Source organism: Ciconia boyciana, chromosome 2 (assembly GCF_034638445.1).
Source record: "Ciconia boyciana chromosome 2, ASM3463844v1, whole genome shotgun sequence".
Lineage (NCBI taxonomy): Eukaryota > Metazoa > Chordata > Aves > Ciconiiformes > Ciconiidae > Ciconia > Ciconia boyciana.
The window spans coordinates 43028348-43055349 of NC_132935.1; the positions used below are offsets into that span (position 1 = coordinate 43028348).

Consider the following 27002-nt stretch of genomic DNA (forward strand, 5'->3'; position numbering starts at 1 on the left):
TCTTTAGTCTTTACTGTTGGTCAAAACATAATAGCTTTTTATCAGCTTACAGCAGGCTGTGCCTCTGACTTCCACGGTGCCCCTTAAACATACCTAAAGTCCCATCTATGTTCTCTGAGCAGCTGTGGCTCTTCAAAAACAAGTTTTCTGTGGTCTTTTGAGTGTGTTTTTTCTCTTTTTACCTGCCTCCAACTTACTTTTAAAAACAAGGACAAATACAACTTTGCCTTTGCACCTGGCTCTTGTACTTCACAGAAATAAAACTGTCTCTCTGCTCTCTGAATAGACAGGTTCATACATGAAGGTTTTCTGCTCCTTACCAGAAGAGCAGATCGTTTGCTTGTGGGAAGTGATGCATCCCTCCAGCAGGGCCGGTCCGCCGCCCCGCCGTGCGCCCTTCGCCCGACCTGCGCCCCTTGCTCCCGCTTTGGGTGACCTGGACGTTTCGTGATTTGTTTTCTACTTAGTTTACGACAATACCGCGTGGTGTCGAAATGGTTACGTAACAGGCACAAGAACTTTATATAACTGTTTTGATGGAAATATTTAGGTATCTGCATCTTCCCCGTCTTCTCTCCTCCCCCCCCCCCCCCCCGAGCCAGCACGCTCTCAGGCAAGACACCCCTCCCTCGGCCGCTAAGCTGCCGCCGTCGGCGCCGCCTTACTTCGCCGTTCAAACCGCTTCCTTCCCCCATCCCTTATTAAAAACGATAAATAAATCTGCGTCACGACCACACGCTGCACACGCTCCCCCCGCCGCCTCCCCCGCTCGGGGGCTGGCGGCGCCGCGGCGCCCTTGCGCTGTGCGGCGGCCTTGCGCTGTGCGGCGGCGCCCCCTGCCGGGCGGAGAGAGTCCGTCACCGCCGCTCCACCCCGCCCGCTCCCTCCCTTTCGGCCAATCAGCGCCCGCCTTCCCCCGCCCAAATGCACCCTCCCCGCCCGCGCGGGGGTGTTCGCGGGTTCCCGCGCGCGGCAAGGTAGCGGCGGTTGGTGCCGCGCGAGCGCTCTGCCGGCGGGGCTCGGCGTGAGGCCTTGCACCGCGGCCCGGCGTGGCTGCCGGGCGCCGCGGGGCTCCGCGCGGAGCCCGGGCGGGAGTGCCGCCTCCCCTTCGCCGGCGGGCGGCCGCCGTTGCGCTGAGGAGGGTGCGCCCGCCTGGCGATGCCTGCCCGGTCCCCCTAGGCTGCCCCTTTCCTGTGTGTGAACGGGGCCTTGTCTGAGGGGACGGTCCGTCGGTTCGTTGAGGCAGGGCACGGTGGCCTCGGGGCTGAGTGCGGGCCTGGGCCTGAGGGCCGAGTCTCTGACGCCTGGGGAGTGTTGAGCCTTTCACGGGTGGGGGTTACAGGCTGTGGCCCAGCACTTGCAGGTGGATGAGAGTAATGCCCAACAGAGGCAGTTAGTATGCTTTCACTTGCATGTTTCTCGGTATAACCCAACTGCCAGTTGTGTTTTAAGGTTCCTTTGTACTTCCAAGCTTCTTTAGAGGACCTTGTTTTCTTCAGAAGTGCTTGTTTGTATACAAGCTGCTCTGATCTCTATTTTGCTCTGTGTATTTTTGGCTGTTTGGTGAGAAAATAATGGATTTTTTTTTTTCCCCTTACAAGTTCCTTTGCACAGAACAATGGATGATGAGGGGAAAAACTATGTTTCTGCAGATGTATCTGATACATTGGAATCAGTTTCTTTTCTGAATATAGTGGATAAACCCTCACCTATGGAGTCAACAGCATTGCCTAATACAGAGGAACAGGAGGTGTGGATTGGTTTTGTAATATGTCTTCTGATTATGGGGTTTTTTTTTTCCACGCCTTAATTCTGACAAATATTTCTTTGGTAAGAACTGCTGTATTCCCCTGCCCCCACGATGTGTTTGATTCTTCTGCTTACTTCTCATTGCTTACAAGTAGATCATAGCCAGCAGCAAATGCAGATGGTCAGTGCTACATGATGTGTTGTGCTAAGCTTTTGAGAAGGAAGTGAAGGACTTCAGTAATTGCACTTTGAATGTAAAGCGACTGTAAGGTTCTTTTCAGTAAGCTAAAAAAGGATACAGACCCTTGTTGAAAACTTGTTAGGTGCTTGGAAATAAAAACCTATAATTCTGTGCTGCAGTGCACTTTTGAAGATAGTATAGCCATCTCTGCTTTTTTAGAATGATAGGTTTCCTGATTGACTTCCCTCAGGTGACTTAATTTTGTATGATTAGCGGAGTACTGGTCATGGGAGGGCTGTGGAGACCTCTGGTAGGTCCATCTGCTGAATGAACAAGTTGCCAAAGTAGGGACTTTGAAGCTCTCTGAGAAAGGCAGGAATGCTGGGATCCCTCTCAAAATCTCCCTGCTATTAACGCTTCACCTGGATGGGGAGACCTTTGTATAATGGTACGGAATGGAAAAGCCCACCTTAGCAACTGAGAACTGTTTCATGGTTGTTACTGTGAGGAAGATGAGGGGCTAAGGCCTGGATGGTGGTAACGAAGCTGTCTCTTGAGGCTAAGAATGTGTCCATCTATGAACTGAACATGCCGTGTACAAAATGGAAGAGCAGTACTGCAGAGCAGCTATAAGAAAATACAGCTTGGATTCAATACAGAGGGAGACCAGAAGGTGGAAGCAGTGCAGTTTGTGCTGCCAATACTGTGCTTTTCTTAAATAAAAAACTTGCCTTTGTCATAAAAGAACATGGGGGGGGGGGGGGAACGACGACACGGGACGGGACAAAAAAGGGGTTACTTAAGGACATTAGGAGGTAAAGAAGCAAATGAAAGCTTAGGGTCTGAACTTCACAAGGAAAGAGAAAGTGAGGCAGTAAGATAAAAGAGGAAATACTGCATCAGAGATGTATGCTGATATGATTTGGGGGTGTTCTGTTTAAGAAGTGGCCATTATAACTGTGTTTTTTTTTTAATGAATAGGCATATCAACCTTTGAAAGTCTTCTTGAGAGTGAGGCCCTTTTCTATAGCAGAGCTTGAAAACCATGAATCTCAGGTTAGTTGGAGAATTAAGAAATAAGTTTTTCTTCTCCCCAAAGAACACCAAGTATTGTAAGCCAGAACTTTCTTTTATAAAAGCCATGTACTGCTTCCAAATAGAATTAGTGGACACCTGGGTAAATGTGGGGGTTTTTTAATCACAATTTTTACTAATTTGCGTGGTACAGACATGCACACCTGTAGCTCTGCAAAATTTCACTGTGTATGTTATTTAAAAGTTGGTGTCACTCTTGACTCTGTACAGCGCTCAAGAAACGAAGGAGTTTCATGGAAGAGATTATGCAATTCTAGGAGTAATTCAGGTATCTGGCCCCTGAGTTTCTTTGGAATGCCAGAATAGTCTGCTACCTCATCCCTGGTGACTTGCTGCTCCAATTTTTCTACAACCTCTACAGTTTATACTGTCAAGATTCAGATGCTTCAGTGTTTTACACACACATACATGTACACATGCAAACACACAGAAATACTCCTCCCTCCCCCCTCCATTGTGAACACTGATGCAAATAATTCATTTAGCTGTCCTTGGAGGGCAAGGTCTCTGCAGCATATCTCTCAGCCCTCACATTTGCAGGGTCTCACAGGCTCTCTTATAGTCCTCTTGTTCCTGACCTGTTTGGAGAAGGATTTAATACTAGTTCTGATTTGCTTTTTCAAAATGTATTCTTGCATTTAATCTGCCAGAGTTGGAACCTCTGTATTTTTTTCACTTGGATTTCCTTCCCCCCTCCCCACAACTTCCATTCAGCTTACCTTAGGCAGTTCTTGTTGAGAAGTATGCACTGCCACAGTGCTTCCAGTCTGGTATTATTGAGCAATCTGAGCTGGCTGTAAGGGTAAATTGATTTACAAAATCAAATTGTCTTAAGAGTTGTCTATCTCATTCTTCTTTGGAATGGGACACTTCTGACTATCTGACCATTAGGGAAACTACTTGTTCTTAAAAGCAAGGAGGAAAAAAGTAAGTGTTGAAGTTTGTACTAGATTTTTTTTTAAAGTTCTTGTCTTCATGTAGTTCATGATGAAATAGTTGATCTTCCAATATATTAGCTGTATAACCTTTTTTGCATGGTATGAATGCTTTTTCCTCAGCCTCCAAAAACTATAAATGCTTGAAAGATCTTCAACATCTTCAATGTGTTCTACTCTGTTAACTATCACCAGAATCTGTGAAGAAGATGCTTGGTAACAAATTTTAAAAAAAAAAAAGCAACCAAGCAAACAAAAAACCCTTCCCATCTCTATAATCAGTGAGAGATCAACTTAATTTTTAGGTGCTTTTTTCCTCCCTGCCATGCATAATTTTCAGGAAGGCATCTTTGTTCCAAATATGCAACAAGAAAAGAAAAAAGTAGAACCCAAGCCCTGTTTCTTACAGCTGTAGACTGATGCTTTAAACAGAGATAATCAACAGGTTAACTGATCTGTTGTTGCTTGTAGAGATAATGATTTATGCAAGTAAAGTATAAGAGCACTGTATGAAATTCTGTAGTCTTGATACAACTGCTGGTGATTCTCTGGAGTCATCCATGGGAGAGCAGGAAGTTGTGTTCTTTGGATATAAACGATGTGTACAGTGCCAGAAATGGTCCAACTCTTGCCAACTTACCTGCAGGGTTAGCTGGGGGAGACAATGAGAGTGACGTGTTACTAGCTGGATTCCAGCTCTGCAGATCTGACTACCTCAAGGCTTCTACTCATGAGCATCTGAGGCCGGTGGCAGCTGATGGCACATGCTGCAGATGTTGGATTCTTTTGTAGCTCTCTAGGATTTAGTACATCTGACCTGCATTTCTGTTCCTGGTAATGTCGGAGGAATGTTAAAGAGTACATGGATTTAGAGCATGGCACAGTGAGCAAGTGATTTGTCTAAATTCAGTATCCAGCTTCTTAGAGCTTCTATACTAGTTGATAAACAGAATTGCTAATTGAGACTCTTAGGAAGAGCAGTACTTCCTATGTACATGCTACACATGTATTATTAGTCTTACCAGTGCTGGTCAGCCTCTGAACATAAATGTCAGATCTAGTTACAATCAGTCCTTGCAGGTGATGCTTCAAGGCACTGTTAAGCTATACTGGTAGTTCAGTTTGTATTTTTGGTAGCCTGTCTGGTGTAAAAGAAATTTTCCTGGGTTACAGCATTCTACATTTATCTAGTTAGTGAGTGCTAGGTAATTGCATCTCACCTTCACTTAATTGAGAAATGGCAATCAAATTACTTGAAACTAATTCAGTTTTCTTTATTACTCATAACACCATCTATCAATCAAAGGATAATGCTTCAAACTTATTTTATTTATGCTGGTCATAGCTTGTTTTACACTGAAAATGATTGAAGTGGAAAACTAGTAGGTTTATTTATAGCTTTGTTTTCATAGCTAGGATTGTGCAAGCCACAGTCACAAAATACCAGGGTTTAGAAAGTGTTTTTTTAAAAAAAAAAGTTGCTGGAAGGAACCTTAGAAAAATTTTATACCTCTTAGAAAACTCCAGAGAATTGCCTTGGCTTTGTCTACACTCTGCCTTTCATGTGAAGTGGATATCTCTGTAGTCGTTACACACCTCAAGAGATTATATGTAAATTTTGCAACTCTCTAGCTCTGGTAAACAGATGAAAACACTAGGGTTTTTGTGGTTGTTTTTTTTTAGGTAGCTTTCTTCCTAAATAATTTTGTGTTGTGTTTCGGTTTACCTTGTCTTGTTTTTTAAGGGTTGTGTAACTGTTGAAGATCCCCAGACAGTAATTCTTAATGCACCCAAAGAGTCTTCTGCAATGAAAAACAGTGAAAGAGGGATTGGTCATTCTGTGCACAGGTTCACCTTTTCTCAGGTAGGCAAACTTTTTTCTAGTTTTTCGTTGTAGTTTGTTTTTTCCCCACTGTAATGATAAAAATTGAATTTTCTACTATATCATGCAATGTGATTTTTCTTCTTTGAATTACATGTGATGGTACTTGCCTTAAAAAAAACAAGACTGCTTATTATTTACTGTTAGGCTGTCAAGAAAGCTGTATTACAATGGAGGTGCCTATTAGATGAGACAAGAAAGGTTCTTTGGTAGCTCTGTTTTCTTTGATTAGATGCCACAGAAGCTTCTTGTAGGCACAAACTTACAGTGGTTCTGCTGTTCCTGCAGATGCCCTCATCTGGGAAGTATTGCAGGAAATCACCTGTTTAAAGGGACTTATGTAAGCATGTGTTTAGGGACTTTCTTTTGAAAGAATAGCAGCCTAACTGCTTAAACCTTCTATACTGGAATTAGGCTTCTTAACTCGGGTTACCTACTGCAAGAACTTCTGTTCTTACAGTATCAAAACATAAACAGCTCCAGGCTTTGAGTCATTTAGACCATTGTAATGTTGATCTTCTCATCAATTGTGGGTGATTGGTACAGTGGGGAGGGAGTTGTGCATCATTAGCAAAGCTCTTGAAAGTATCCACTAAACAGTATGTGCTTAGTAGCATTCTGAGTAGTTTATTTTAGGAGTAGGAAAATATTCAAAAATAAGTGCAAGCCTGAGTGCCTCTCAGACTTAAGCAGGCGTCCTATGAGAACCCAGCAAAAAATCTTGAATCAGAAGGGGTTCAGGCAAGACAGAAAACTAAGCTGGTATCTCCTACTCAGCTTGCTCTGAAAAACTAGTCACTATTAATCAGTGCTTAATATTTTGATACATTAAACTTCTTTGTGCCATTTATCATTCCTTTTTTGTCTTTCTCTTTTTTTTCTCCCTTCTCCAAGGTCTTTGGACCAGAAACTACTCAGAGCGAATTTTTTGAAGGCTCAATGAAAGAGATAGTAAGAGCGTATGTTAATGGAGTGAATGGACTGGTGTTTACTTATGGGGTTACAAACGCAGGCAAGACATTCACTATCCAAGGTATAAAATGTTTGCCAAAAACCATACATAACAACCAAGTCAAAATCCAATGAGAAGGTTGTGTGAATCTCTACATTTTATCTTTTGTTATTTTTAAGGGACTTCAAAAGATTTTGGTATTTTACCTCGCTCACTTGATGTGATTTTTAACCACATAAGGGGAAGACATTACCTGAAGATGAACTTCAAACCATATTTGAGCAATGATGTTAAGAAACTAGAAGATGCACAAGTTAAGCAAGAAGAAGCCATAAAAACTGCTATTCTTGCATCACTGAAAGAGGTCAGTGACCAAATACTTCCTTGTTACTGCATGAAGCTTCTTAAAAACTTCTGGTCTAACAGACTATCTCTAATAAAATATCTATTGATTCTTCAGATTTATCTAAATCTACAGTACAGATATTTGGTGAACCTTGGAATAATAAGGCAGCTGGCTGTTTTTGGAGCTCAGGGTAAACTGGAAGAACTTTGTGCAGCAGGCAGCACACAGTTCAAGCCAAAAACCATTGCAAAGCCTGGATTTCCATACAGGAGCAGTTTTGACACTGTGGTGACACTAGCCCTGTAAAAGTCTGTGAGAGCTGACCTATATAAAACCTGCTTCTTGTTAAGTGAATCTTCTTTTGGGTCAGGTTCCCAGGCTGGATCTCTGGGCAGTTGCTCAAATTCCAGTACTAGCTCAGGAGAGATGATGGCAACATCTTAGCAGGGGCAGCAAAGAAGGCAGAAGAGTCCCTTTTGGTGGAAGAGTCTTAAGGCAGATTAAAAAGTTGGTAAACCCGTGATTTATGTAACTTCATAAAGAAACTTTTCTGATACAGCAGGTGAAGTGAGATGCCACAAAATGAATTTCCTAAAAGGATTACAGCCTGCTTTAGAGGATTGTATGCATCTTTAACTCTGGTCTCTGAAGATTGTAGCTAGAATAGAGGAGTCCTTTACTGTGGCAGCCTCCTGTTCTCATTATCTAGTCATTTCTCTTTCCAGTGTAAGAAATGGGTCTCATCAGAAAATGGGCACACTTGTGTGTGTGACTGTTCTAAGACCAGTTGCAAGATGTCTGGCTTTTTTTCCCTATGTTCAGAACATTTTTAACCTGAACTGTGAGCCTACTGCATTTTGGGGTTATCATTCAAAGCACCTCTGAATGAATTCTGGGAAGTATAGAAGTAATGATTGGGTTTTCTTTTTTCTGTGGTCTTTAATACCAATGTTGTTAAAGTACTCCAATTAGCTCTGAAAGAATATCCTTCTATGAATCAAATTCATATGTAAAGTTCCACTCTAAATTCTATTGCTTAATTTAAACTCTGCAAACAGAACTTCATTTAGTCTGATTCTGGTTAACTTCTGAGGAAAGACCTCAGACAAAAAAAAATAATCTAAAAGATGCTAAAGATTGCATATTTATTTTGAGGGTCTTAAAAGCTCACTCACACTGTGTGTGTGTGTATGCACAGAGGGTGAGGGTCTCAAAGAAAAATTGAGATGGTCAGGAGGATAGTAGGTAAATATTTTTAAAAACTATATGGAACCTACAAGTGTGCAAGAAGGAATAAGCAGGAGCTCAAGGTCTGGAACAGGAGGTCAGCCATCTTATTTTGAAGATAACTCTATACAAATATTCCTTTCTGTTAAATCACAGTCTGACTTTATTCATAGTTTAGTTACTGAATGTTGCAGTAGGTGATCTAGATGCTGATGCACTACAGTGAAAAGCAAGCAAGCAAGACTCCACCATCTGGAAGGAAAGGTAAAAATGCATCTAGAAAATAATACAGGACAAGACCTTGCTTACGAGTTACAATGCTTCCATAGTGATAGCTCAGCTATCCCCAGTACTGAAGCTGTGCTGCTTGATAGCTTGTGAATAGCATCACTGTTCAGATGTTCACTCAAGCTTGTAACCTGAGAGCAGATACGGTTTGGTGGGCTTGGTTTTGGTTTACATGGATTTCTGTAGGCCCTTTTCCCAGGCTCAGTTTACATGTCATGCAGAAAGAGCCTGCTGTTCCTTTCATTCTCTCAGTTTAAACTGCTTTGAGTTACTGCAATACCCTTGTATTTAATGTTCTACTGTTTGTCCTCTATACAAAACTGCTGCAAAAACTCTTGCTTGGTATGGTTCACACCCTCTCTTTCCTTCCCTGTACTTGTTCTTTTCACTGGATTAAATACTGGTTTTTACTGGATTAAAAGCTGCTTTACTTGCATTCCTATTCCCACCTGTCCTCATATTTGCTATTAAATGTCAGCTTCTGTCACTGGCAAACAATGTCAGTTCCTGTTCCCACTTGTTTTCAGGCAGTCATCTTTGTGTTCTTTTCTGTATTTGGTCTTAGGATTTGAAGAATGGTATAGCAACATAGCTAAGTCATTCAGTTTTGTTGAAATACCTTTACAAAAACTTACCATGTGCACAAGTACTGTGCTACTGGGTTTTTTACATTCCGTTACATTTTTGACATGTATACATGTGCCATGTGTGTCAGTCCCTTGCCCTGCTTTAGAATTCTGCTTTGTACTTTACAAACAGAATGAATAGAATCCATGCTTGTGGTTATACTTGTAACTACTCAAGCAACATAAACATATAGACAGTGCAGTCTTTGCAAAATGGTCATTTATAAAATAAATGACAACAAAATCATATGGTATGTGTCTTTAAAATGGAAGATCTGAAAGTATGGCTTCATACTTTTCTGTTTGTAAAAATTCCATTTTGGATATACCGAGTAACATAGGCATCAGTAGACAATCCATAACGAATTTAGCACTGCATTCTAATAGCTAGAACGTTAAGGTTTACTTCTTTGAATCTGTTCCCCTCTTTTACTGTAGGATGACCCTCTATCAGGATTGGGTTTTGGGAAATCAGGGTGAATGTCCTAATGAAAGTTTATATCGGTGTATAAAATACGGGGAGGCAGGTAGTAGTACATGGAGATGCTGGAATCTCTAAATAGTGGGAGTTGCTACTTCATTACACCAGTTTTCCTAGTGGTAATCTGAAGCCTAAGCTTTGAAAGGTCTTGGCAGGTTTTTAAATAATTTTGTTGATGTAAAGAAGTTCAGCAAACGTGTACTTAAAGAAACTGCGCTGTTATCTATACAGGATTTTTAATGGCCTTTTAATTCAGTCTGAATTAAACCAACATAGACTGTTGGTTTATCAGATCTTTAAGTCCTTTATGAAGCTATCACTTCACTCTGAGGTCTTTAAGTTTGACTCAGACTTTCACAGACCTGGCACAAGCCTGTGATTTACAAAAGTGATTGTCAACAAGCAAGCAAATTAGGAATCTCTGCTGCTTTAGTCTCTCTGTTGCCCACCACCCTGCTATCTGTTCCTGAAAGAAACTTAATTCTCCAGTTCTTTTGGTTGACTGAAGTACTGTTCAGATTTGTCCAATAGTTCATAAAGGCATTCTGGGCTGTCAGACTAACAGAGGATCTTGGTTCTCCCAGAACTGTAAAGTAAGTCTACTATGTTAGCAGCAATTGGCCTCCAAAACAGGTTGCTGGGAGTAGCAGAGCACAATAATTCTTGTGAGGGAAAGAGCATTTATTGATTTTAGTTTGGTATTGTTAAAAACATTTCATTTGCAGCCAGAGTAAGGGGGGTTTAACACTTAATACTACTGCAATATTTAAATCTTAAATACTGGAATTACTGTCACTTTTTACTTCTGCTGTTCTCATAGTCTGTTCACGTGGATATAACTGTCTCATTTTCTCAAGGAGACAGAAAGCATCTCAAATACTATTACAAATATGTGTGATGTGGAGTCGGCTTCTTTCAACTGCACTTCAAAAAGTCTTCCTTCTGATTCACTAGGTAAAATAAAGTGGAAAAACTTTGTGGGGAAAAAAAAAAGAACAGACATTTAGGAATATAACTGAGAAATTATTGGTGGATTAAAAGATCTCTGTACTATACTACAAAGTAAATATATAGAGTTTTTAACCAAATTATAATGGCTCAACTCAGGAGAAACAGTAACAATGTAAAAATATTTTGATAGCTTTGCTCCTTTTGGGGGAAGAGGGAGGCTTAGTTCTGCAAGGCTAGTATATAAGCTGCTGGAAGCTTGTAGTAGAGGGGGGCAATAGCTTAGAACTTGGGCATATTCTGGTTACAGGTGACTACTGAGAAGTTTGAACGTTCTTGAGTAAACTCAAAGTTATATAGTACTGTGTATCTCATTGTACAACAGAGATACATACAAGCCTCCTCCTTTTAGAAGGTTCTATATACTGCAATTAAAATTTATCAGTGAGTTGTTTGATCATTGAACTCTTTCTCTGTTTTGGGTTAGCAGAGAACAACTTTATTCCACTTGATGTATATAGGACTAATATACACCAAAGAACACAAGCATCTGTGTGGATTTCCTTTTGTGAAATTTATAATGAATATGTGTATGACCTATTAAATGTATTATCTACATCAAAAACTCAGAAGCGCAGAGTCTTAAGAATTTGTGAGGATCAAGGAGGAAATTCTTACATTAAAGGTAATAATACTGTTTTATGACCTTGTCAGTTTCACATAATTTTTTTGATGATCAGAAGTGTATGTAAAAGGTCTCTTTTCACAGACTTAAAGTGGATTAACATTCAGAGCACTGAAGAAGCCTGCAAAATACTAAAAATAGGAAACAAGAACCGAAGCTTTGCTTGTACTAGAATGAATGAGCAATCAAGTAGGAGGTTTGTTCCTCTAATTATAAACATACTCTGTCTCTTTTCTTTTAAGGGGAGGGAGAAGACTTTAGAATATGTTTGAAATGAGACACTCTTCAATAATAGCTTAAGTCTTTCCTTGATCATTCTGGTTTTATTATGAAATTCATTCTGGAAGAAAGCTAGGAGGGACCCTATGGCTTTAATAGTAGCTGGACTAGGGTTGCTGTTCATGGCTTTGGACAACCAAAAAGATCAAATCACGTTTATTTTTGAGTGCTAACAGGGCTATACATCTTGGCAAATGCTAATGGTGCTGACTGGAATGGCTGTGTGAGGATGTTGAAGGAAAAGCTGGATAGTTCTTCATCACTGGCAGTACAATTCTTGGAAACCTGGAGGTTGTCAGTAGGGGATGTAGGAAGGAGCAAGTCATGCAGTACCTTTCAATGCTGCTAGATTATCTAGATGCTTTTAGATTGCTGTGTTCTAGCTGAGCTTACTTGGTATCTTAAGAATTAAGCCCCTAGCTCTTACCCAGCTCTGGGAGACAGGTCAGGGAGAATCTGGTTTTATGGAGTGGGAGGAAATAAAGTGGTATACTTTCTGTTGAAAATGCCTTCTTACTTGATTTTAATGCCCTCTTATTAATTTGCCCTTTAAGTGTGGAAGGGCCATGTTGTATATTTAGCTAATATAATGATAGTGTTACTAAGCCTGCTTTTTCTCTAAAAAGCAAGAGCTATGCTGTTCTGTATTAGCTAAAGACAGCTGCCATTAAATTTCATGCTATGATTCCACCTGAATTTCACTCAAGCCTGAAGTAGTGCAAAAAAGAACTGTGTTTTTTCTGGCAGAGTTTTGTGCCTAGAATGTCCTCTTTTTGCTCCAGAGAATATGCTGACTTCCACTTAGCTTGTTTCTGAATTGTGTTTTTGTTTGGTTTCAGATTGGTTTTGTTTGTTTTGTTTTTAGAAACTTTATTCTTAAATTGTGGGTTGGTGCTGAGGAGTAAAGCACTGCTTTAAATATATACTGAGGAAGTTTGTCTCTTGTGCTTCCTGATTTACTGGATAAACTGGGGACAGGACCCTTCTGGTTCTGGGATTTTCTCTTTGGTTTCAGACAGCATATCCACTGGCTTCGTAGCTTGATGTCTAAAACAGAATAACTGGATTTTCCAGTATTACAAAATCAACCTTTCTAGAAAACAGAATAATTTCAAAACTGAACAAATAACTGTATGTTGAAGTAGGCAAAATTACAGGACTGTTGAACCTAAACTTATTCCCTTCCCCCCACCTATTTATTTGTAAGGAGTTAATTCTTCAGATTTACTGAGTTCAGATACTGTCTAAAGTTTGTATATGAAGTGGCTACCTGAGTACTCATCTTATGATCAGTAGACTTAAGTGAAGCAGCTTGTTCTTTCTCCAAGACAGCTTGTATGCTTCATGCGATATTTTTCCCTTTCCTGTATTGAAAGAAATGGAAAGTCACAAAATACAACTTTTATTGCTGCTTTTTGCTGGTGAATGATGCATTGCGAAGGTAACTAACATAAATTAGTGAATAAATTCTTGTTCTTTCTTCAGCACTGAACTTTCTGTAGCATACAAATTTTACTTTGCTTCAGTGACTGCTTAATTTTCATAATTGTGGTTATTAAAAAGGACTTCTTTCCATTCCAGTCACAGTATATTTTCAATCAGGCTACTAAAGCTAACTGATGAGCATCAGCCGCGTGTTCTTGGAGTTTCAGAGTAAGTGAATGCTTCAGCTGATTACCAGAATGTAAATATTTTAGAAAAGTTGATAAGGTGTAAGCATGCTAAACTGGTGAACTTTCTTTTAATAAATCCTGTGAGAGCTGAGAAGGAAATCAGAACTCCACTGATTGCATAAAACTGACTGGAAACCTGATAGGGATGGGTGTAGAAGTGTTCCCCTGTCTCTTTTATTCTGTTAAGGTTTGGCTGAAGGAATCTGTTAAAACTCTGTCAGTAATATGTAAATTGAGGGAAATAGATGTATATTGTCTTACATAGTGAGGAGGTGGGGACAGAGTAGTACTATGTATTACCCAAATATATAGTGTGGTATTCACAATTCAAATGGCTGGCTGATGCCAGTCTCTAAAGTCAGAGCACAGCAGCTAGTGTTGAAGACCCAAGGTGCAAGCTATGCCAGTGTATCTTTCTACTTTGGGACCAGACTAGAGTTTATGGGTTCAATGTTTGCGGCAGCACATTTGATGTGCTCCTGGAACACAAATTCAAGTCTGTCATCTAAAAAGAATGCAGGTGATGTGCTCTGGGACTGCTCCATGGTACAATCTACAGTAAGAGGTGATTTGCTTAATAACTGTTCTCCTGACCTAAAATGCTAATGTCATTGCACTGTGTAAGAGCAGTGCTAAGTCCTTACACCTCTCTTGTTATTTTGTGATTTAGAGGAAGTGGCTTGGAGCTGTTTGAAGCCATTTAGATAGCTTTTTCGTTTCTTTTTTCCCTGATTAATTGTCCACTTAGCTTGATATGGAAAAATGAGGACAGTCCTCTAACAGAGTGTTTTAGTTCAGTTATAGCTCCTACTGATTTCTCTCTTGTCTTTGCTGAGCAGAGTTGGTAATAAATACACCTCATTGTGAGGTAACACCTTTTAATGTCAGATGTTACGGTGATAAATACTCTAAGGAAAGATAACTTGAGGAAATGACTGTATCTGTATTCCTTGCTGTTTTGTGTCTTGGTGTGTTCCCCTGGCAAAGCTTGCAGCAGCTGTTAGATGAATGACAGTTTGTATGTTGCTTAAGGAAGAAAAAAAGCTCTTCATCTTGTACTGAAAAGGATAAAAATCATAAGATCACAGCCTTTCACACAGTTGAAATATGTGCCTTATTAATATGTATAGTATTAATATGTACATATTTCAACTGTGTGAAAGGCTATGATCTTCCAAAGGTGTTATTTTATGTAAATAAGTGTATGTATAAGTGAGTAATAGTTGTGTTACATAAACTTTCTAACTTCCAGAGCTTCCTGTATTTCAAGGGCTTTCTTTATATTAAGTAAAAGTGATTAAATTCCTTGATTATCCAGGCTAATTGTCTCTGATTGTAACCTATTGTACCATGAGGGACAATTCAGTGGCCTGAGTTTAGCAGCACTCAATTGCTATAGCCAAAGAGCTCTAAGGTGATCTGGGAAGGACTTCTGGCCTCTTATTTGCAATAGGAAGCACATTCTTCTGCATCCAAAAGAGGCAGACTGCAGTGTATTGAAGCCTACTACTATCTTGCAGTCCTCTCAGTGCTGGAACTGGTGAAGGGGACGGTCAAAGTGCTTCTGTAACATAGCCCCACTATGCAAAACTATTTCATAAATTCCTCGTCTTGTCTGGAAGCGCACGCTTTAGGATTGCAACAAAATTTGGGTTCCTAAACCAAATTCTTTAAGAATGCTTACAAAGTTTTAAATTAAGCCTATAAGCAGACTTCTTGAATGTGCAGAATAGACTGTCTTAGGAGCAGCAATCTTGTTCAGGTATCTTTATATACAATAGGAAGATAGGTTAGTGCTGTTATCCTAAATACCTTGCGTAGTGTGTTCCAGACAAAATGTCAACACTGAAGTACAACTTATTCTGTGATCTAGGTAGGCTGAAATGAGTCGCTTGTTTAGACTTTAGACATATAAAGAAATTAAGACATGCAGTTCTATTTTCATACTGTTTAGAATTAAGTTTGTATGTGTGTTCTGGATAATTCTTTCATGCAGGCTGTCGTTCTGTGACTTGGCTGGATCAGAGAGGTGTAATAAAACACAAGCCTTTGGAGACAGACTAAAAGAAGCAGGAAATATTAATAATTCTCTTCATATCCTTGGAAAATGCATTGCAGCATTGAAGCAAAATCAAAATCCAAAGTAAGTGACAAGTTGTAAACAACATGCTGAGTTTTAGGTTGAAACCCTAAGCATCCCTTTATGTTTCTGCAAGGGATTCACAAAGTCAGAGGAAAATACAAATCTACAAAATCCTGTAAGCTGCCTTTTTTCCAGATGTCACTAGAAAACCTGAAATGAACATTCTTTCTCTAAAACTGTTTTTTGTGGAGAACAAAAAAAGGCAATTAGCAGCAAACTACCAAGCTTTTTTCAGTGTGTGCATATGAGCAATATGCTTTGTGCACAGATCTCCTGTTTCATCCTCTTCCCTTCCACCTCCAAATTACACAGGTGGACTCATTTGACAGTTGACAGGTAATCCTGTGTTTAGCCTTTGACTTGTTCCAGGATCTGTTTTTCAACACTAGGGAGCTGTGATGCAGACACTTTTTACTTCTCTTACTTTTAAATACTTTAATTTGTTGTAGAGCTTATGAGATCCAGGAAATAGTTTGCTCTTTGATGTGAAATAGCTTAGGCTTAAATATGAGCATCCTATGGGATCTGTTTCCTGAAAGAGAAACAGAATTAAGTTACAGCATTGCACAGGCCTCTTACAATTTTTTGTTCCACAATTTTATTATTCTTTTCTCCATGAGGATGAAGCCAAGCTATATTCCGTTCAGAGAGAGCAAATTGACTCGTCTGTTTCAGCCGTTCTTTTGTGGAAAAGGCAAAGCTTGTATGATTGTAAACATTAATCAGCATGCTTCCACATATGATGAAACACTACATGTAATGAAATTTTCAGCTATAGCCAAACAGGTAAGAGTGCATCTACTTTCTCTGCTATTCTTTGTTACTATTGGTTTGTGAAATAATCAGGTTGTATGGACTTGAGTGTGATTAGGACTTTTGATGCATCATATTAATTCTTCTGCACGTGGCTTCCCTCTAAAAGGCTTCTAGTAGTCTTGCCCACCCTCAAACCTATTTGTAGTAAGAAGTTAAGATAGCTGCAGCTGTCTGTGGCTTGTTCAGTTCTACACCACAGACATACTGTGTAAAATAGTCCTGGCGCTTTCAGATATGACTGGTTATACCATATATCTGAGCAAATGCAAGATTTTGATTCAGGCTTTTGATGAATTGTTTAACCTGTGTGCAGTTAAGCATCTGTTGCACAAGATGACAATTGTTCAAAACTTCTTGGACAGCTAGTAGTGGTAGCAGCCTCTTATTTTGTAGTCTGAATGAGATCTCTTGTGCCTGCATTGCTCCTATTTGGCTAAGTGCAAGTAATTAATAACAAAAACAGAAGACTTATTTGTAAGTTAATGCTTGAAGGTACTGTGCTCCTCCCCTTTGAAGGCAAAAAAACTCTGCTAAATATACATGCTTTCATGCTTTTTCTGCTACCTCTGCTTGTCAGCCTCCCATTAAATTCAGGACCTGGGGCTGATGTTTGGTCTTAAGTTCATGCAGCTTCCCTAGAAGCTGCTTCTTGCAGGGAGTGGGATGGTGAGCTATACTGTGTTTCATGGCATAAATAAAGTCCATTTCTAGTGTGGAACCATGGATTAGTTCTGACACATTCCAAGCCTGTAATGGCATGTCTAATATGATCTGAGAGAAAGATTCTTCTAATTCTGTTCAGCTGCAACTTTCATCATAAGATAAGAGCATGCACTGAGGATCAGCTTCTCTGATATGTTGTCCTATGACATACATACTTAAAATCTTTACATAACTTGTATGAATTGTTGAATCCTTGTCACAGTATTTCAGGAAGGAGAAAATGTTTTAGGGATTTGCTGCTTTTCATTAACTTTCCAGGAAACTACACCAAAACCTTATATTTTAGGGGGAGAGAAAACACGTTTCTATATAAGCATGCAAAGTTTGTTAGTAGATAATCTTTCCCATTTTCACTTTGTTAGGGTACCAAAGTCTTATATTCATATTGATAGGTGGTTTTGTCTGCTAAAAACTATGGAAAATTTTGTTAATGTTCTTGTAGTCATTAACTATAGTGTAAATACAACAATGCATTCATGCCACTTCTTCCTAGTATTGTGATATCTGCAATATTGACAGCATTGACAAATCAATGCATTCAACTCTGGATTTTCCAGGTAATCCAGACAATCCTACCCAAAAGTTTTGGTTACTTTCCACCCAAGTTAGTTGGAGGTGATGGCAAACGTATCATACACTTTGATGCTAGCACATCTGTAGATGATTTTCCTGACAGTACTGAAACCACTGCAGAAGAGGAAGTGGACATCACCATTCTGAGTCATGAGGTAAATACATATCTACTCAAAATTGTAACCAAGAAAGCCATTGCTATTAGTTGTAATATTAGAATCTTTTACCATAAGAGATGTGCTGGAAGCTGTATCAAATGAGAACTTGTAAGCTTCTGCTCAGCGTCAGGCAGACCTAGACTTAGTGGTCTAGTTTGGAGGAAGTAGTTGTGGAAGGGGCCGCCTGTGGCTTTCTGGTTAGGCCAAGTGCTAAATTTGGAATTCAACCGATTGCTCGACAAGAAGAGTAAGGAAGCAGTATATGTGTTTAAACCAACATTATTTAGTCGTTTGTCCTCTTTTGGGAACAGCAGGAACAAGTTAAGATGTAGCATTTAAAAAAACCAACTGTACAATCTAATAGCAATAAACTGTAAAAATCAAGTAGGCTTTATGCTAAGCAGTTGTACAAATCAATATTTAAATGCCAAAACAGTAGTAAACTTTTTGATAGCAGAAACCATCAAGATGGAGAAAGGTTGTCTTTGCAGTAGAAATTCATGTTTGAAAATATCTAACCTTTGGTGCAGCCCCCCTGAAAATATAGGCTTGTAGAAATGCCCTCTGTGGATGGCTGTCTGTGTGAATATTTCATGTGACATGCATATCAATATGTGTTTCTAGCTTGTTTTCTGAACTGAAATATGTTAAATTTTAGGATCTCTTGAAAACTACAGAGAACCTAAAGGAGAAGCTAGTTGCAGAAAGGCAAAGTAAACTCCTTCTGGAGGTGAAGATACGTAAAGAGATGGCAGAAGCAATGTTCCGACAGTTGTTGGAAACAGAAGAAGCCTGGAGGCAAGTCATATTGCAGTCCTCTTCAAGACTGAAAGGATTCCACATATATAAATGCATACATTTATACATATACACATATATGTGTGTATACATGTATATGTATGTGCAAGACATGCATACTCATGTTCTTTAGAGAAGTTAGGGCTGGACAGTTTCAAAGCTTCTGATGAAAAGAGAAGAAGGAACATTAAAATAAACTTGTACAGATCAGCCTCTTCCTATGTACAATGAAAAAGTAATGCTGCTTTCTGTTCAACTTTTCTCTGTTTGATTTGTAATTACTGGAGATTGTCCTGACTTGTTATTAGTATTTAGCAGATGTGGAAGACTGTTACAGGTACCCCACTGAGGCTTGTGATTGTTCCAAAACTTACACTTGTTCATGCTAATATGCATGCATGTGCTTAAGGGAGTTTGAATTGTATCTCTTTGAGCTCTCCTTCTGGATTCTTGCTCCTGGAGGACCTATGAACCTTTGTCAGCTTACTATCTTATAAATTACTGTTGCTGCATGCACTGATGTTACTAATTCGGGGGGTTTTTTTCAAGTGTGTCCCGATTGCTCAAGCTGAATTCACTTCCTCTTAACTCTTCTCTTCTTGAAATCAGTTTCCTGCTGTTTGAATTGCTAACAGAGACTAACCCCAAGTTAAGTTGCCAGCTGAACACGCTCTGGTTTAACACCTGCACTGACTTCAAAATTGTTTGGGTGCCTTTGGCCAAACACATGAAACAGCGGTGATGCTTTTTCTCTGTTGAGGTGATGTTCTGTGTCACTGCTGGGGCATTTTTTTAAATTGTGACAGGCGTAATGTGTAATGTATTGAAATAATAAGGCAAAATCAATTTGGCATTTATCTTTAATGGAGGAAAAAACCCCAACCAACCAACCAAAAAAAAACTAATGTGAAAGACACCCCCTGGAAATGTGCTTTAAATATCAGGTCTAATAGGGTGTAGTCATATCTATCACTACATGTTGGTGGATTTTTTTTATAAAACTTTAGTTTGACAGATCTTAAGTATGTGTCCTATAGCATTTTTGTTGGTATATGCCAAGTAGAAGTTATGCCTTGGTGCAAGTCTGTAGCATCACTGAGAATAAAAAGGAGAAAAGGGAGAAAAGTAATTCTTGGTCTCCTAACTTCACTATTTATGATTAGATGAGCAACTTTGATATTGCCAGTTGAATGGCAATGTTGTCATGTTGTCAAATTGTAATAGCTGGAATGCTAATAGATTAAATAAAACTAACATGTTCTCTTCAGCAACCGCTTGGAAGATATGAAAGACAGTTATGAAGAAAAACTGGAGAGCAAATTCGAAATGTATAAAGAGGCCATCAAGAAACATGCCTATATGTGTGCAATGGAACAAATTGAAGACCATTATGTTCCCATAGAAGAATTTCTAGCTGAACAAGAGAAAGTTGAGGTATGACTTGACTGCTGATAAAAAATGCATGCGAGCTTCTTAACTGTAAATTTTGCTTTTCCTTAGGAGAATCATTCAGGAATCCTAAATGTAACATTGGACAGTCAAAATAACTAGCAGTTCAGCCTAGCTGTTCTGGTGTCCAGTGATAACCATAAGGATAGAGATGTCTTCTGTCTAACACTACCTGTGGTGTATACCTAAACTTCCTCATCTTTGAGGGCACAGTTCAATTAAATCCAAGTCATCTTTATCTCTGTAGTGCAATGATTGGAACACCTAGAGGGATGGTGTATACAGCAGTCTGGCTTTGTGGAGAACCTTGTGATTGTAGGGTGTATTGTAGAAAGCTAGTCTGAAAGGGCTGGTGGGGAATTCAGTACAGGGTAGCTATTTTAATTATAATGGATCTCTGCTCTGAAGGTCTAGAGGGAGGATTGTGGGATAAGAAACTGATGAGAAGTCAAACTATGCAGGGGAGAACTTAATCTCCTGAATGTACTTATACCTAGAACTGCTCAGAGTTGGCATCAGTAAGTTGCTATTCCTTTTGCAACTGAGCCACGTTAGCCATGTGCAACTGTCAGGCTTTACTTCTAGCCCCTGCATAGATAGCTAAGTGCATCCAGGCAACAGATGAGACTTGTACGTCTCAGTCTTTTCTGAAGGTCTGTGTGGAAGAATAGAACACCAGAGGTGCTTTCTCACTGCACTCTCCTATCCAGGAATCGATAAGACATCTCACTCCAGTGGTAGGCAGGTTCCTTTCAAGACATGAAGGAAGTGGGTTTCTGTTGTAGATTGTGATATATAAATATTTCTGCTTTTACAGCTCTCCATTCAGGTGCTGACAAGCAACACTGTATTGTATAATGGCCTCTATTTTTCCAGCTCCTTCATGCTTGCCTTCCCCCCCCGCCCTTAGACTTTGTTTTTATGTTCACTTGAGCCCTAGCTATACACCATGTTGGGGTGGAGGAAAAGAGTTTTAATAGTGCCCTCTGTATTTATAGCTGCCTCTTACACTGGCCACAAGGCTGCATAAGGGAAGATTCAAAGAACAAGATGGTCTTGGTAGCAAGTCAGATAAGTAACTGATGAAATCCCTAAGATATAAAATTCTTGATTGACAAAGGAGAGCACAACACAAAATCTGAGCAGGCAGCTTCAGAGAACCAGAATTAGATCAATAACTTTTCTTGATGGTGACTCTTGTTTGATTTCTCACTCTGAAACACCACCCTAGGGATCTGACAGGTACTGAAAAAGAGATTGAGGTTGAAACTTAATTGTATGAAATATGTTCTTCCTTATTTAGCAAGCTAACTGGCAACAGTGTTTAACACAGATGCACTAAAATTTCCTTTCCACTGTATGGTTACTTTTAATACAGTTTAGAAATCTTCAGATGGGAGGAGTTGACTCCTGTGTAAAGTAACTTCCTCCTAGAAGGCCTCATGATCTGAGTGTTATTCCTTACTGTGATTTCTCAACCATGACCATCAGAACTTCCACCTGAAATTATTTTAAAACTGAATATACATGTGTAGTATAATTGAAGGACGTGCAGTAGTGCATCAAGTTAAGCAGAAATTTAGACAAATTCTACCATGTGCCCTTCTTTTTTCAGGATAGAGAGAGTAAAATACTGCAATTGGAAAGGCAACTTGATGAACAGTCAGGGAGGCTGTTGGCTCTGGGAAGTCCAAATTCAGATATACTGACTACTGAAAATAACATGGAATTAGGTAGGAATCTAATTTGGATATTCAAAGTTCAATTTGCTTTTGGTATTGTGTATAAACAAGCAAACTTTTCTTTTGCCTATAGATCTTATGAATAAGATGAAGAGAGCCAATGAAGGATTGCAGAAACAATGCAAAGAGAAAGAAGAGGTAGCTCTTGCTTAGTATTTAACAAATCTGGGGATAAGAGTTCTAAACTCTGGCATGGTTCAATGCTTAAAGACCTGCACTGTAGACAAAAGCATGAAGATTCCTGCAAATGGGTGTCGAGTTTACAAAAAAGCCCTTGTCCAACTGTGGATGACTTTTGCTGGAGATTGGCTGTGTTCTGGCTTTACTCTAGTTTGTAAAGGCATCTACTACTGTAACAAGTCACATGGTAAACATGATGGAAGTTGGAAGTAGGGAATTATATATTGCCTTGTACTGGAGTGTGTTGTAAACATTGCTGCCATGGCCTCAGTGCTTTCCTTCCTGAAATGCTGCCTGATCATGCACAGGGGAAGAGTTACAGAATCTGGTAACAGTTTAGATCTAAAGCCACAACAGTGCCTTACACCAGCCCTTTCTGTAAGTACTGAACTCCACTATCCCCTTGAACTTAAGTAAAGGGTAATGTCTCTGTTCTTCAAACAAACAAGATCCTTGTGTTCTGAGTAGCATATAGAGGTGGAAATTAGGAGCTTCAGGCTGTGTTATGGAAAACAAATATTAATTATTTTTAGGTATGCATGTTTAGTCTATACCTCAAATGAACTCCTTGTAAGGCTACAGTTAGTTTCCCATGTTTAAAGAGGATGGGGAGGAGGGAAGAGACAAGCCTTGTTCCTTTCACTAATAACAAATAAGAGTAGGGGTTGGAGAAACAGTTCCAGCTGGTTCTAATAAACCATGTAAATGGAAAGTGAACCTAAATCCCTTTCTGTTGAGAAAGTGTACTCCAAAAATAACTTTTTCCTTACCAAGTTTAATGTCTCGTGTTATGGCCCTGGCATTTGTTTTCCACTCCTGTTCTTGAGAGCTCTACATAATTTTCCATTTCCTATGTCAATTTCAAATTTTGATGCTAGAAAGAAACTTTGGCTTTTATGCTTGATATGGGGATACAGTATTGATTGTTTCGTGTGGCTAGAAGTGTTAGAATGATGGGATTGCTGCCTGGCAATAACTGAAGTGAGAGCAGTTTAAAGCAGTCAGTTCCATCAGTGCCCTTCTGCTGCTTTGCCTCACATATCTGTGCATGTGTGATGAGTAATTGCTACTTTTTTTTTCTTCCCTCCAATTCAGCCATTAAACGTGGGCAAAGGTTTTTTTAGCAATCTAGATATTTTTCCCTCCAACCTTGTAGAAGTAAATTAATGATATAACATTAATTTTGCTGGTTCAGAGTTTCTTTTCCCTCAGACTTAATCACCAATATTCCCATCAGAAAGGTGAGGTCTTCTGTTGTAACTGTGCTCCAATTCATTATATGAATAGCATTAATGAGACGAGAGCATTCTTTTAACTACCCTTACTGAAAAGGAGCAGACTGTTCCAGAAATAGCTTAGTCTGTGTGGCTGTTCTTTGATTGACAGGTCTGTGTAAATCTAGTAGCTTCAGCACAATAGTGCTTGAATGCTCCAGCTGTATTTTATCACCAGAAATGATGGGTTGGGACCTAGGAGGCCAAGAGAAGCAGGCTTAGTCTTCCTTGCTTTGATCTTGCAGTTTGCACTGTTCAATATTAAACAGAAATGCTTACAGTGTCTGTATGAGTTCTAGTCATAAACAAAATTCATGTAAAACATGCTGTCTTGAACTTCAGTGTGTATGGGTTTTACTTTCAGCTTATAAAATCTCTGAAGTTTAAAATACAGAAATTAAATGAAACCCTGCTAGAAGCTAATGAAGGCTACAGAAAAATGGCAGAAGAGAACAGTCAGCTGAAGCATACAATCATGCTCAAGGTTTGTCAAAATTTTAAAGCAACTGTAATATGGCTTGTATCTATAGTTGTACTGGATGTTTCTGCATCTTTGTACATGTCAAAACACTGCTCAGTTTTAAGGGACAGGATGCCATCCAGAGGGACCTGGACAAGCTCAAGAAGTGGGCCCATGTGAGCCTCATGAGGTTCAACAAGGCCAAGTGCAAGGTCGTGCACCTGGGTTGGAGCAACCCCTGGTATCAGTACAGGCTGGGGGGTAAAGGGGTTGAGAACAGCCCTGTGGAGAAGGACTTGGGGGTACTGGTGGATGAAAATCTAGAAGAAAGCCAACTGTATCCTGGGCTGCATCAAAAGAAGCATGGCCAGCAGGTCGAGGGAGATGATTCTGCCCCTCTACTCTGCTCTGGAGACCCCACCTGGAGTTCTGTGTCGAGCTCAGGAGTCCTCAGCGCAGGAAAGACATGGACCTGTTGGAGTGGGTCAAGAGGAGGGCCACAAAAATGATCAGGGGGATGGAACACCTCTCCTATGAAGAAAGGCTGAGAGAGTTGAGGTGGTTCAGCCTGGAGAAGAGAAGGCTCCGGGGAGACCTTACAGCAGCCTTCCAGTACTTAAAGTGGGCTTATAAGAAAGATGGGGACAGACTTTTTAGTAGGGCCTGTTGAGATAGGACAATGGGTAATGGTTTTAAACTAAAAGACGGTGGATTCAGACTAGCTATAAGGAAGCAATTTTTTACGATGAGGGTGGTGAAACACTGGAACAGGTTGCCCAGAGAGGTGGTCGATGCCCCATCCCTGGAAACATTCAAGGTCAGGTTGGACGGGGCTCTGAGCAACCTGATCTAGTTGAACATGTCCCTGCTTATTGCAGGGGGGGTTGGACTAGATGACCTTTAAAGGTCCCTTCCAACCCAAACTATTCTATGATTCTGTGTTAGCATAATGTTTTTACTTAAGTTGGGTTTTTTGCTTTCCTTTTTTCTGTCCCTAATTTCCTCAATTATGAGCTCAAAGCCCTTGTGTTTCACTCCTTGACTTTGTATCTTGTAAGACAAGATTCATTTTTCAATTTGGTCAATAGGGTAACTCTGTACTGACAACTCTTGCTAATCTAAAGATGCCACAAATTATTGTCAAGCAAAGAAAATACTACGCGGAAGTCTAGTCATGAAGTGTTTTGCTGAGGGCAGGCAAGCTGTCAGTGCACAAATGTTAGTGCAAGAAGACCTAAGGATCTATGGCTTTAAAGCTATACTGACATTCCTGCAGAGGTAGCCAAGCTGGATAAAAGATATGGGCAGGTAAACTACTTAATACTGAAATAGAAGATATCTTTCCTTCAAAAGCAGGGACTTCATGAAGTTGGCAGCATCTGACCTCAGACATCAACTAGATTCCTAAATTTAAAAAAATGAAAATTTTGAACTTTTAACACTTTGCATCTATGCCTCATTTGTAATCTGCAAATGAAGCAAGGCAGGTATAAGACTGCTTAGTGAAGTTTTTCTTTGAACATTAAATTACCTTCTGCCTGCTTTTTAGTTTAAGTCTGAGACTGAAAATTATTCATCTTGAACTTTGTTTCTTAATTGGTTCTAAGATGTAGAAAGGTGACTTTCTGTTAACCACAAGGATTAGAGAGCATCTTTAAGACTCTGTATTCTGCCCACTCAAAGCATTCATTCAGTCCTGGTTAGCAGACTTACAACTATGATAAGTTTTGATTTGACCAGTTCTGCTTTCTGTAATTGCAGCTTAAGACAGGAAAGCCTTCTTTATTTGGTTCCTAGAACAACAGCAATTCTTTGCATAGTGTGGCTAAGCATTTTAGCATCAGCTTCTTCAGTCAGACTTAGTCTCTAACTAGATCTGATGGCCCTGTAGTTTGCTGTTTGCTAAATTACATAGAAGTAATTCAGAAGAAATGAGTACTGAATAGCCATTTGGCATAGTAATAACAGGGGTGTTTACTGGTATAGTAAAATAATCTGAAACAGAAAATTAGCTACATGAAAAAAGATTTTTGAGTGTTTACACACCTAACAGCCTTATCCTTATAGGATCAAGAAATGAATAGTCTTCAGAACTGGGCTAAACGTGTTCTTGAGCTTGAAGAAACAGTGTCTTCCCTGCAAAAAGAACTTGATGAACAGAAAAAGCATTTCTCTACAGAGGAGCCAAAACAACAAAAACCCAGGAGAGGTTTGTTGGCTAACCTGAAATCCACAGTAGCAGCCACTGCTAGTACACCTCTTGGTAAAGGCTGGGGGAAGTATGAAGATGCTTCATCCTCTTCAAGAAAACAAGTAGTGTTGGCTCATAAAGCAAAGGAATAATATTTGATTAATCCGTGTGCAGTTACTGGGCTTCTTTATCAATCTTAAACTGTTGGTAGCTTTTTCTCACTCTCAGATGCCATCTTCACTGTCATGTTAACTGACAGAAAAATGTTTAATACAGAACTGTTTTAACAGAATCAGGGTTGAATTTAGAGCTATGTAAGTATAGACCTAAACTTGTGCTTTTACTGTTGATATAGGGATGTGATTTGAAAAATAGATATATATAATTTTAATTCTTGAGTAACTGCTGTCATGGTCTTCTATACTGATAAACCTGATTAATGCAAAGCGGGATGCTCCTCATCTGCTGCTGTTGTTACCTTTTTAAATAAAGTATTTCATTTTCATTGTTGAGTCCTAGAAATCAGATGGCTTGTAACCTTAATCTCAAATAGTCAAAATAGCTTGGTTCTTCACTTAATATTCTGGCTTTGACCTGGAAACTGCCATATTGGGACCAAACTGAGCAAATTGCTAAACATAAAACCTCATAAAAGAGGCAACAAAATGAGGCCTTATCTGGTTCCTTGCTATTTTTCAACTAACTTGGCTTTGTAAAGGAACTTGTTTTAATATAATTTGAATTTCCACTAAGAATATGCATTAAACTTTGAAAAATCTGTTTATAATAAAATTTTCCTCTGCTAAATTAAGCTATGATTATTCATTTTATAAAGGTGAGAAAATCAGTGAAATCAAGGTAAGTTAAGATCATAAACTTAGAGGCCAAATGATCATGGTGACTTACATATGATGTTCTTGAGTTGAAAGAATCATAGCTGAGTATATTACTTAATCTTGTAACTCAAGGAAGGAAGCCTGGAGCATGACAAAATTTGAAGTAGTTTTCTTAAAGCCATTTCAGGCACTGAGGGTGAGAGGTTTTTTTTCTAACTACTGTGGAATTACCATGGCTGTAAGTGCTGGAGAATTGCTTTAGAACAAGGCAGAATCCATAAGTAAATTGGGTTCACTGGTCCCTGTAATGCC

At 39.5% G+C, this 27002-nt stretch overlaps 1 protein-coding gene across 1 annotated transcript; it reads left to right on the forward strand.

Moving 5' to 3' along the window:
* Positions 1-1384: 1384 nt before the first annotated feature.
* Positions 1385-26123, forward strand: LOC140646913 (kinesin-like protein KIF20A). Its single transcript, XM_072851265.1, has 19 exons — positions 1385-1392; positions 1602-1750; positions 2912-2986; positions 5705-5824; positions 6737-6875; positions 6974-7158; positions 10620-10716; positions 11198-11395; positions 11480-11591; positions 13256-13327; positions 15344-15490; positions 16111-16276; positions 17587-17757; positions 18419-18558; positions 19827-19992; positions 21623-21740; positions 21823-21887; positions 23568-23687; positions 25731-26123. The coding sequence occupies exons 2-19, from the start codon at positions 1619-1621 to the stop codon at positions 26004-26006; spliced, it is 2499 nt and encodes an 832-aa protein (XP_072707366.1). The 5' UTR covers positions 1385-1392; positions 1602-1618; the 3' UTR covers positions 26007-26123.
* Positions 26124-27002: the final 879 nt, after the last annotated feature.

Coding starts and splice junctions, on each gene's coding strand:
- LOC140646913 (XM_072851265.1), top strand. CDS start 1,619: ATGGATGATGAGGGGAAAAACTATGTTTCTGCAGATGTATCTGATACA. Junction 1,751..2,911: donor CTAATACAGAGGAACAGGAG/GTGTGGATTGGT, acceptor TTTAATGAATAG/GCATATCAACCTTTGAAAGT. Junction 5,825..6,736: donor ACAGGTTCACCTTTTCTCAG/GTAGGCAAACTT, acceptor CCCTTCTCCAAG/GTCTTTGGACCAGAAACTAC.